The 12,173-nt window shown below is 40.8% G+C and overlaps 1 protein-coding gene across 4 annotated transcripts in view; it reads right to left on the minus strand.

Moving 5' to 3' along the window:
• Window positions 1-12,173, minus strand: part of SHROOM3 (shroom family member 3) — a 241,863-nt gene that overhangs the window by 135,924 nt on the left and 93,766 nt on the right. Inside the window, exon 1 of one of the 4 annotated variants that reach the window (XM_077275718.1) lies at window positions 2,096-2,456. The exons of 2 other annotated variants lie outside the window; for them this stretch is intronic. In XM_077275718.1, the coding sequence (XP_077131833.1) occupies window positions 2,096-2,172 (77 nt within the window). In that variant the 5' untranslated portion in view covers window positions 2,173-2,456. Of the gene's footprint in view, window positions 1-2,095; window positions 2,457-12,173 lie in introns of those variants that run through there. One more of the 4 variants, XM_077275709.1, reaches the window with a different exon arrangement.

Genomic DNA, 12,173 nt, shown 5'->3' on the forward strand with positions numbered 1-12,173 from the left:
GGTATTATATACTGCGTGGGCTGTGCTATATACTACGTGCCCTGTGTTATATCCTTCGTTGCCTGTGTTATATCCTTCGTTGCCTGTGTTATATACTGCGTGGCTGCTATATACTGCGTGGGCTGTGTTATATAGTACATGGGCTGTATTATGTACTGCGTGGCCTGTATTAACGCATTGGGTATTCTAGAATATGTATGCATGTATATAGCAGCCACATAGTATATAGCACAGGCCACGTACTATTTGTCTGCTATATACTACATGCCTCCTATATACTACGTGGCCTGTGCTATATACTATGTGGCTGCTATATACATACATACATATTCTAGTTGCGTTAGAATCGGGCCACCATCTAGTACAGTATATAATATTCATTATGTAAGATGGGGGGCAGGTCACTGAGGGATCAGTGACCTGTCATAAGCCATACAGATGAATACCTAATCAGAACACCACATGAAGACTCCCCCACAGGCTGCCCTGGAGCACGAGCATATCATTAACTAAAATCTGAAAATAAAGATTAAACAACAACCACAAGACAAATTTCATCAACCAAGGTATCATTTTAATCAGTAATTAATGCAAATTCAACCACAGGATCCACAGCAGAAATCTAAGGCTACTTTCACACATCAGGTTTTTGGCATCAGGCACAATCTGGCAAATGTTGGAAAAAACAGATCCGGTGCAGATTGTAAAAAACTGATGCGACGGATCCATTTTTTCGACGGATCCAGCTAGCATATCTAGATTATTGGATAAAAAAAATTTGGAGCATGCTCAGTTTATAAAAACGGAATCCGGCACCGGAATCTGGCATTTTCCGGATCCGGCACCTTCCAGCTCCCATAGGCTTCCATTCTAGCAAACAGCCGGATCCGGCTTTTTGCCGGAGACAAAAAACGTTGCTATGGACCGGAAATGGCAGATTTTCCGGATCCAGCGAAAAACGGACAAAATGCAATGTCATCCGGCGCAATCTGGCACTAATACAAGTCTATGGGAAAAAAAACTGGATCTGGCGGCAACATTGGCCGGATCCGTTTTTTTTTAAATTTAGCGGGATTGAGCCTGACAGCAAAAACCTGATGTGTGAAAGTAGCCTTATTTAGAGATCTGGAATGCCATAGGTATTCATAGACCCTCCAATTGTAGATGGTCATTTTGAAAGGAATTTTGGCAATCCCGCAGAAATCCTCAATTTGAACACACCCTAGATGATGAACGCAGCACACAATAATGATGAGTTCTCAGTTTCTTTTTCCCCCTTTTCATGTTTTTTTTCCTTTTTTATACATGCACTACCTGTCTGGCTGGGAATCTCAAAGGTCTGTGCAAGACCTTTGTACGGCATACGCCAAGTGTTATCTTATTCTTTCCCATTAAATGGGCATTGTCAGATACTTTAGAACAAACTGTTAGTTCTATACTAAAGAACAACAAAACATTATAAATAGTCAATAAACATGTTCATAAAAACACTTGACAAAAGCATGCTAAAAGCAAGCTAGAGAAGAAATAACATTGTGATTTTACTTTTACAGGCACTGGAAGAAATTCTCATGCCCCCTTGCCCACCTTAAGTAACAACATTAACAAAGCAAGACTGAATGCCTTCTGAAATTGCTCAGGCTCACTGCAAATGTTGTCCATGTTTTATCTCCCGAGAAACTCAAAAACCTTCCAAGAATGAAGTTATGGGAGCGGATTTGGCACAGGGGTGAGCTGGGGAGAGCTGTAATGTACTGTCTCATGCAGACAACAACGACTCGGTGTCAAAGATACAAGACTAAGGGTGGCTGACGGATTCAAGCATAGAGCACACAGAACAAAGGAAAACAATCTCTTGGCAAAAAACTTGACTCCTAAACAGAAGAATGAAGCAGCAGGAGAGTTAACTCACACTATCGTGTACAAATATATACCGTAGGCGAACCCTGCCACTAACACTCATAATGCATCGGAGTAATACAGTATGAAATAATCCACACTTGGAAAACACAGAACAAAGGATGTTTCTTCTCAAAATCAACAATATAAACTAAAAGGCAACATATAACTTGGAAAGATGAGTCTATAGTATTACCTCTTGGCAAAGACGTTTCCCTGAGACCTGTAGCTTCTCCAACAAGACAGCTTTTTAGCAGTGGTGGGCGCTGCCATCTTTGTGTCATATTCTCAACATGCTTCTAGATATGTCCTATCAAAAGTTCTCTTTTCCAAGGAGTGTGAAGACAGGGAGGTCATGCTTGTTTTATCAACTGCTAGAATGAATCAGCATATCCTGACTCCCATAACTGCATCCATTAGCCATGAGAAAAGCGGATGGAGACATCGGTATCTTTACACAAAACACTATAGGAAACTGAAGCCATTCCCTAGGGATAAAATTACAATAACTACATGGCTACAGATGGTGCAGTGTTTCCTTAGGTCAGTTTGCATTTCAAATGAAGGAAAATTTAAGACAATGTGGTGGGTTCATGATTGATGACCATTTACTAGTCTATGGCCTCATCTGATACTGTAGTTTTTGTGATACACTATTTCATATACAGTATATATCAGCATTTTAGACTGATAATATTGAAAATATTGTTTTAAAGCACCATTTCAGTGTTTTTTTTTTATTGCACAGCTGGAGTGGTGCTTTAAAAGTAAGTCACCTGCACACCTGTCTAATACTCAACTTCCGGCGTTTTCATCTGTTTTGCTCCAGCGTTTCATGGAGCTGCACGGAGGTCACTTTACAATACAAGCCTATGAGAGCTTTGTTCTGGCCTCATTCTGGCCCTCTCAGACTTGCATTGAGAGCTTGTGACGTAGCTTCTGACTTCTGGCCAGTCAGAACCTGCGCTCTCAAGATGGCAAAGGGGGACCTGAGCGGAACTGAAAAAATGTGAAGACACCATAGGGTGAGTATGTGGCAGGGGGCAGTGGACTTAGATTTAAAGCACCACTACAGTGCTGAAAAGCAAAACAAAATGCCAGAGTGGTGCTTTAAGTTATATTCAGATGTATTGAATTTTGGTGGATTTTTAGTGAAGAAATTTGCAACAGTATAATACATGTGAATATAAGGCAATACAGTAAAAGTCACTACATTTCCTTCATATTAAGGCTACTTACACACTAGCGTTGTTGGCTGTACGTTGCAATGCGTCGTTTAGGAGAAAAAACGCATCCTGCAAAGTTGTCTGCAGGATGCGTTTTTTCCCCATATACTAACATTAGCGACGCATTGCGACGTATGGCCACACGTCCCATCCGTCGAGCGACGGATGCATCGTGTTTTGGTGGACCGTTGGCACAAAAAAAGTTCTATGTACCTTTTTTTGTGCGTCGAGTCCGCCATTTTCGACCGCGCATGCGTGGCCGAAACTCCGCCCCCTCCTCCCCGCTCATCACACTGGGCAGCGGATGCTTCGAAAGACTGCATCCGCTGCCCACGTTGTGCTAAATTATCACACTGTCCGTCGGTACTTCGGGCCGACAGTTTGCGACGGCCCGTACCGACGGACTAGTGTGAAAGTAGCCTAAGGCCTCTTTCACACATCAGTTTTTTTAGAAGAGGATGACATCGTATGAAGATGGGAGGCGCCAGACCCGGAACCGCGACGCCCATCGGACCCGACCGCACGGGGACGCCCCTGGGTGAGCATAATCTAACTTGTTTTTCTTATCTTTCAGGTTACATCGGGGGCTTATCTACAACATTACAGAATGCTGTAGATAAGCCCCTGATGCCGGTGGCCACAGCTTATAGGCCAAAAATGGGGTGACAGATTCCCTTTAAAGTTCGTAAGGTGCATGTTGTAGCAATTATAGGCCATAATAGGGGACATTGTGGCAGTTAAAGCTCGTAACAGTGGATGGTGTTGTGGCAGTTGCAGTGCATAATGTAGGACAGTATGGTGGTTGTAATTCATAACAGTGGACATTGTGGCAGTCATAGTTCATAAGTGGAGACAGTGTGGAGGCAATATTTTATAAGAGAGGACACTGTGGAGGCAGTGTATCATAGGAGGGAAAGCATAGGAAACATTTTGTGCAGGGAGCACAATGAAGAGCAATTATTTTTTCAGGGGCACAGCATGGGCAGATATTTTTATTCATGCGGTCCTATAATGATACTAATAATACTATTATTTTTCAGGTCACCATGTCAGGAAGTGCTGCAGAATGCTGGAAAAAATTGAAGTCTGCACATACAAGCAGTGGCTGTAAAAAGTCAATCATGCATCAGGACAAGATGGCAACAAAAGAAATGAGAACAACACCAATCAGGAAAGATGTCACCTGTAGGGTACCTGGGTGTATATGTTTACTTGTGATACTGAGTCTAATCAGTAATTTGGTTCCTGCACAGTCTGCAATTCGATGATGGCTGGTAACAAATCCCAGCATCATTTCACTATTGTTAAGTACATACTGATAGTTGTAGGTTCATGCTATACAAATATATATGGCAAGGGATGATGACATTGCATTTCATCAGTGTAATAAGTTTGATGAATGATGTATTAATGTACTGATGATGATTCTGGTGCATTATTCATGTACTGATAATGGTTATGGTGATGTATTTATGCACTGATGGTGGTTCTCATGATGCATTACTGTACTGATGGTGATTATGCTTATGTATTCCTGTACGAAAACTATAAAAAAATATAAGTAATCACAATGTAGCAACTTTTGGTGTTTTCGTTCAGTTTCGGCCAGCTCTACCAAAATGGGAGGAGCTGAGATAGGATGGGGAGTGAGACGGGGCATGGCAATGTCCACTCATCTAATTAATGAAAAGCTGTGGTGTACCTTACACTGCAAATCTTAGTCCAGTCCCTGACTGGAGTTAGATTTATGGTGAGGTGTACGAAGGAGCATTCAATTTTTAGGATGCTACTGATTAATTAAGAGACATGTGCCTCTTAATGAAACAGGCACCTGACTCTTGATGAATGTAAAAAAATATAACAATTCTAATTATCTCACTTGTCCCTCTATTAAAAAAGAAATTTAAAAATAAACATATTTGTTATTAGTATTACCACATCCATACAAGTCCAGTTTATTAAAAGTATCACAATATAAAACCCATAAGGTAAAGAGAATACCCTCCAATTCCTTTTTTTGTCACCTCTCCTTCCTAAAAAGTAATGAAAAAATGTAGCAGTCAAAATGTCATGTGTGCCCCAAATTGATATACATAAAACGTCAGCTCATGGCACAAAAAAAGGAGCCCTCACACAGCTCAGAAAAATAAAAATGTTATGGGTCACAAAAATGTCATTACAAAAGACAATTTTTTTTCTTTTAGATAAAAAAATCTATGCAAGCTATCATTGCATTAACTTGGAGAATCATCTTCAAAGGTCATTGCGTTTATTCCCTGCAGGTTTATATTGCACTGCGGAAAGTGGCGTCTTTTCAATTTTTTTGCCTAATGCAGCAGGAAATCTAGAATGGGCCCGGTTAGCACACCTAAAATACAGGTTAATATTAAATTCAATGAAGAATGTACTGTGTGCTTATAAATTTGTCAGTTGCTAGGAACCAGCTGTTGTTACCAAGCCCAGACTGAGTTTATAACCGGTAATTACAATGTAGATTCCATCTGCTGCAGACTGCAATCCATTTTAGAGCTCAGGTTATTTCACATCCATCTATGTTATAAATACCAGGAAATCAGCCAGCCAGTGCCAGCTATTCATCGTGATCCATCAGAGAAAATATAAACTATATTTCAGAGTAATTCCTTTTGGCTGTTACTTTTGCATAGCTTAATACACATTTTGAACCGCAGACATAAACTTGAGTCCAAACTACGGTTAGACGGAATAAAAATGTACATTTTATCCATTCTGTGATTTGTGTGTTTATAAGTAAAGAAAGAATTTCCTGTTTGGGTGGGATTTTTTGGTCGCCAACAAAGCTCCCATGTTTCCCAAAAGAATCAGACGTCTGCATAGAAAATGTGAGAAGTCCAACTGATTGAGACAGGCGGCTCTGGGGACCTAGTTAAAAATCCAACCTTTGCTTGCAGGTTATATTTACCAGTGTTTGCATGGCAGTCATATTGTTTCCTTCAACATTCCAAAAATATACTTAATGAGGAAACTGGCTTACTAAAATGATGTCCCTATCAAGATATCATTGAGGGTTAGAATTTATGCAAGCCATGTACAATATTGGTAATCTCCAACTGTGCAGAGCAAATGAGCAGATTGCAAACACATTAATCATAAAAGTCAATCTGGTCAATCAGCGGTCTATAATAAACATATGAACATTATATTATCATTTGGGAAATTGTTTGCAATGTTTAGTAATAATTTCATAATGTAAAATCTATTCATACCATTCAGCTTCTCGTATTCTTTTTTTTTTCTATTTTATTTGTGGTAGATTTTTTTTATTCTATTTTCTTTACTAAATTATGGGGACAGCCATCTTGCCTTAGGCTACGTTCACATTAGCGGCGGGCGCCGCAGCGGCGGGCGCCGCAGCGGCGCCGCATGCGTCATGCGCCCCTATATTTAACATGGGGGCGCATGGACATGCGTCGCACTTGCGTTTTGCGCCGCATGCGTCGCTGCGGCGCCCGCGTCCGGGCGCAGAGGACGCAGCAAGTTGCATTTTTGCTGCGTCCAAAATCAATTAAAAAAAGGACGCATGCGGAGCAAAACGCAGCGTTGTGCATGCGTTTTGCTGCGTTTTTGTTTGCGTTGTGCGCTGCGGCGCCGACGCTGCGGCGCACAACGCAAATGTGAACGTAGCCTAAGCTATTGTTAACAGTATTTTGAGATATATGTTTTACAGGACTTTCCAGCAGTTACATGGACCATGGACAGAAAATAGGATCTGAATCATTGACTTCTCTGGAAGATGTCTCTATGTACATTCTGTCACCTGTGCAAAGGCTATTTCACAGGGAGGAGGAAAAATTGAGTTGTGACTAGAGATGGGAGAATCGATTTGCAGAACGTTGGTCCATCAGTGACTGCTGCGCATGAGGCCAGTGAATCTCCATACTTCCTGGTATTTACAAGTCTTCTTTTGATTAGCCAGGCTGGCATTCACATTGTGTGAATGTAACAAGATATCGCCCCAGCCTGGCTAATCAATAGAAGAGCCAGGAATGCCGGGAGGCAAGGAGGTTCAAAGGGCTCCTGTCCAGTGGTCACAGATTACTGACCTTGCCGAAGGTCCTGCAAATTGGTTCTAACATCTCTAGTTGTGACCCATCACCCATTGTGAAAGTTAAATCCTGGTATTATCTATATACATATGTTAGCTGTCGTTGTTCTGCTTGTGATAATAATCAGATGACTTCTAAAATTTGATCTCTACAGACCAGGAAGTATGAAGCTGTTGTTGGGCCTAGTATGAAAAGATCAAGATTTTAGGATAATTTTTTAATAATAGTGATATGGAAAATGTGAAAAAAAACCCCTTATTTTTTAAATATTGTGGCATTGCGCCTATTGTTTGTGTTGGGGAACACTTGCTTGGCAGCGATTAATGTAATTAATGTCCTGGGATGGACTGGATTCCTGGAAGCACACAGTGAGACCATGGACTGAAGGCCTGTGTGTTGGAAGTGCCTGGGACTGGACTTCCTGAACAGCGCACGGAGAGGCTGTATCTGCAGAGCCAGAGACAGGCACGGTTTCTCCACATATAGTCTATCCGGTTTATTAAACTTCATAAACCGTGTCACAAACAGTACATTATGTACATCAACGGAACACATTAACCACCGACAGTCTGTTCCAATGGCAGATACTTCTCTGCCCGTAACCCCTTTTTATCTGGAGTTACCTTACAGGAGCTCCGGCTCCACACACTGACTCCTGTCAGTGCTGGTTCCCAGGGGAAAGCTGCCTCACTGGGATTATCGTCCTTGTGACTAGGGCACCTCAGATAGTCCAGACCCGCAGTAGGAACTGTAGCTTCCCCACACAGTAGCCGTCCCAGGCTCTGCAGATACAGCCTCTCCGTGCGCTGTTCAGGAAGTCCAGTCCCAGGCACTTCCAACACATAGGCCTTCAGTCCATGGTCTCACTGTGTGCTTCCAGGAATCCAGTCCATCCCAGGACATTCCAACACACTGACCATTCAGTCCATAGCCTCAGCAGGTGCTTCCAGGAATCCAGTCCATCCCAGGACATTCCAACACACAGGCAATACAGGAACTCACACTCTGAACCATGTGACCCACACCCTGGTCACATTACATAGTTGCAACCACTCCCATAGGTGGGAGGTGTGTGTGTGGCTAGTTCGACCCGCCCAGCTCTCAAACTAGCCCTATAAGCCCCCCTTATAAGTAAACACAACAAACACTTGTGGAACTATGTCCCAGCATAACCATATCATTTTGGGCTTACAGTGCAGAGCACCTCTGTGACACATACTGGCCATTTACAATAATGCCAGTCCCTAATTCATCATCATAATTATGCCTCCAAGCGCATCCTGATGCGCACACACAGCGCCCCCTGGCTGTAACATGGGTCACTGCATCACAATATGCTTAATATGAAATCTTGAGTTAAACAATAGGTCATTTTTACACGTTTCCTTTAAGATTGTAGCTTGTTAAATAATCAAAGTCCAATTTTATTCTAAGAGTTATTTCCATACAGGCTTTGAAAATTACGTTTGTAGTCCTGCCAATTACCGACGACGTGCGTAAAACCTTAGATGAAAGGGTCTATTTAACATAAACGTTGAGGTGGGACATGGGTTAGCAATGATAGACGTATTTACAGGTGAACCTGTAAAATGAGAAGCTGCAACGCTTTATTGGTCAGCTGCTATTTCTTTTTTCACAAGCCACAGTCAGTAAGAACTTATCTCTGACGTTACAAAAAAGGTGATTTTTCTAAGGAGGCTGTATGATATACAATAAAAATTCAGCTTTTTTTCAAGACACCATGCCCCTCTTGTTCATATCCACTATTGTCTGGTATTGTAGCTCAGCTTTGTTACTTTTGACAGCAAGAATATCACAATCGACAAAAGAATTCTTGCCACTAAAAATTTGATGGAATCCTGACAGATATCTTAGTTGCTTCCATCACTGTCAGTGATCTTTTTGGAAACTTAAATCATAACGTTGATGTGAACACAACCTTCTGGTATGACATTCTCTGAGATCGCCTATTTTATTTATCAGTATATCCATTTTTAACTACTTTCTCCGGAATAAATAGATCCTTATCACTGAATATGGTGCCTTTGATATGTACTGTATACATGAACCTAGAAGTGGAAGGTAAGTGAAAGAATGCATATGAAAACCTGATAGCAGTCTACTGAGTATCATCATCAGTCACCCATCAAAATCAATATTGGAATAAGCAGTAACACCCATTCAATAAAGGACAGGTTAGCAATAGTGCCCTGAGAATATATAACACGTCCTTTGTTAGCTATCTTCATGAAAAATGTAGATTATATCACTGAAATAAAATATGTTGTCTTATTAATTTGAAATGTTTTATTCTAAAATTTGGATATAATGCATAATGTTAAAAGTACAAATCTGATCAGAAATAGCCATATGATATTAGCTGATATTTTCAATTCAGTCCAGTACAGGGGATTGGAAAAGGTCTTCGAAACAGTTGTCTCTTCTGTGTTCCTACTACCAGAGTCCTGCTAACCCCTAATAATTGGTACTTTTAAAGGGGCTTACAACTCTGCAGTAACTTCACTGATTTGCCAGTACCGAAGTGCTACTGTTTTAACATTGTATGGGGAACTGTAACTACAGTGAGACCCCTGTAGATCATAATGTCTTTCCTTAATAGCTCAATATAGATCACCTCCATTTTTCGTCTCTAAAGGAATAGCCACTCATTGCGCTAGCACTATACATTCAAATCCATACCCACAAGCTGTAGCCAATGGCTAATACCTCAGTGTTTTCTGGCAAATTGTGTGGCCATTGGTCACTACATGTAGGCATGGTTTCAGCCACATTTCAATAGAAAGTAGGAATCTATTGTACAAGTTGCACATTTGGTGACCTGTGTTTTCATGGATTCTGATGGATCCCATTTATCTTAGTCAAGTTTCCATTTTTCTTTAAAGAAATTTGCATTCTGTACATCAAAAAGCCATGCCAAATGCAGTCTACATCAGTGCTAATCCTAATTTTTAGATATTTATCTATGGTTAAAAAAGCATTTAAAACTACATCAAATTCAGGAGAATTAGAGGAATGTTTTGTGTAAAAGATGTGTGGGACCTATGCAAACCGGGTTGTAAAATATAATGGATCTCAAAAATACTAATAAATACTATATATTTTTATGGCCCCTACATATGGTGCACAGGAACCATACAGAATAAAAGTAAAAACAACAATCATCAACAAGCAATGCAAATAAAAAGCAAGAGGACCCTATCTATAAGAGTGGGGTCACATGGCCATTTTCTCCACATCTGAGAATTTCTCCACATCCTGATCAGACTTTGATCGGAGCTTGATCAGAGCGGCATTGGTTTTTCTCAGACATGGAGAGAGAAAAAAAAAGTTTCTCCACCTTCTCCATTCTGTCAGTCAGTGAAAATCGAAAAGCACCCGGATGTCATCTGACTGCGGTTCGATTTTTTTCACAGACTCATAAACTTGCATTGTTGATTTTGATTGGACACTCGGATCAAAATCTGACATGTGCACCGCCCCATAGAATATCATAGGCATGCGTGCTATACATGAAAACTATGCATAGCGCTAGTACGAGAAAATTGGTTGTGTGCATGAGCCCTAAGAGTGTACAATCAAATTCATTTTATTTGGCATCGTAACAAATGAACATTTCATTCTGCGATATGGAAATAGGCACAGACCTATCTTATGTACTTAAATCGCCACTCCTTGTCCCAGCAGGGCAATTTCTACAATTGTTCTGCAATCATAAATACTTCTGTACTTCAGACTTCCTCTTCTCCTTATGCTTAGGATAATGTCAGTACAAAAGACGTTTTGTTAGTGGACGTCAGAAGAAGAAACCTAAGAGCTGAAGGGATTTTGATCATGAGCAGAAGCAGTAGATAGGGTTGCGAGAAAAAAGAGCATCTAAATTATTCACTATGTACTGTAGTTAGCGCACATGGTATAAGCATGCCTGATACTGGTATCCTGTAAATACGCACCTGGGAAAACACTGGTTAATGAACATCTAAAGAGCAGGATCATATTACTTGTAATGGCGGCAGGGTTTGGAAATGCTCAAGTTTATTTTCATAATTAGGAGATCTCTTAATAATTAATAGGTGGATACCAATTCTTACTTATTGAAGGAAGCCCTGTCTTGTCTTTGAACTGTGCCTGGTATTGCAGCTGTAATATAAGGCAAAGCCTTTGGGTGAGTTGTTCTGTTGCTTGGAAATAAGAGGGGTTTTTTTGCTTGAAAATCTTGAATTTGTACAGATTAAGAATTAGACAGTATTGATAAATCTGAATAATTGTGTAAGTAATGTTCAATGTTTTTGCAATTTAACATCCATGCAGCCTAAACTCAATAAAAAGAGTGGCATGACTTCCTAAAAATATAGTGAGGATGACGTAAAAAGTTTGACTTAAATATTGTGAAAATTATTTGTACAGATATAGCTGTCATATCCCTACCTAGATCTGAACCCATCGACAGCTGCATGTGTCACCATGAGCTGCCGCATTCACTCTGTAGGTGACATTGGTGATCCAGGAGGCTACGTTGTCGATATCACTTGGCAGCATGAGCACTGTCCAACTTGGAATATTGGTGTGGCTGTTACTTCTTGTGCTGCCCAATCAGGGAAAGTGTGTGTGTGTATTGTGTACAGCAAAGGTAATCAAAGTATGGAGGAAGCGAAAAGGACAATAGTCTGGTATGTGCTCTTTGTGTGTAAAACATGTATTGTTTGTGTGTGTATGTGTAACATGCAGTGTGTGAACCATGAAGTGTTTACAGTGGATAAAGTAGTGTGTGTATAGCATGCAGTTTTTTGGAACATGCAGTGTGTGTGTTTAACATGAAGTGAGCAACATGCAGGCATTCAGTTTCTGTGTGTCTAACATGCAGTTTGTGCTTAACATGAAGTGTGTGTGGCACCCCTGGAGTCCGGTTGCCACAGTGGCATTGCCTTCCTCAGGGGGGATGATG

This window comes from Ranitomeya variabilis, chromosome 1, assembly GCF_051348905.1.
Source record: "Ranitomeya variabilis isolate aRanVar5 chromosome 1, aRanVar5.hap1, whole genome shotgun sequence".
Taxonomy (NCBI): domain Eukaryota; kingdom Metazoa; phylum Chordata; class Amphibia; order Anura; family Dendrobatidae; genus Ranitomeya; species Ranitomeya variabilis.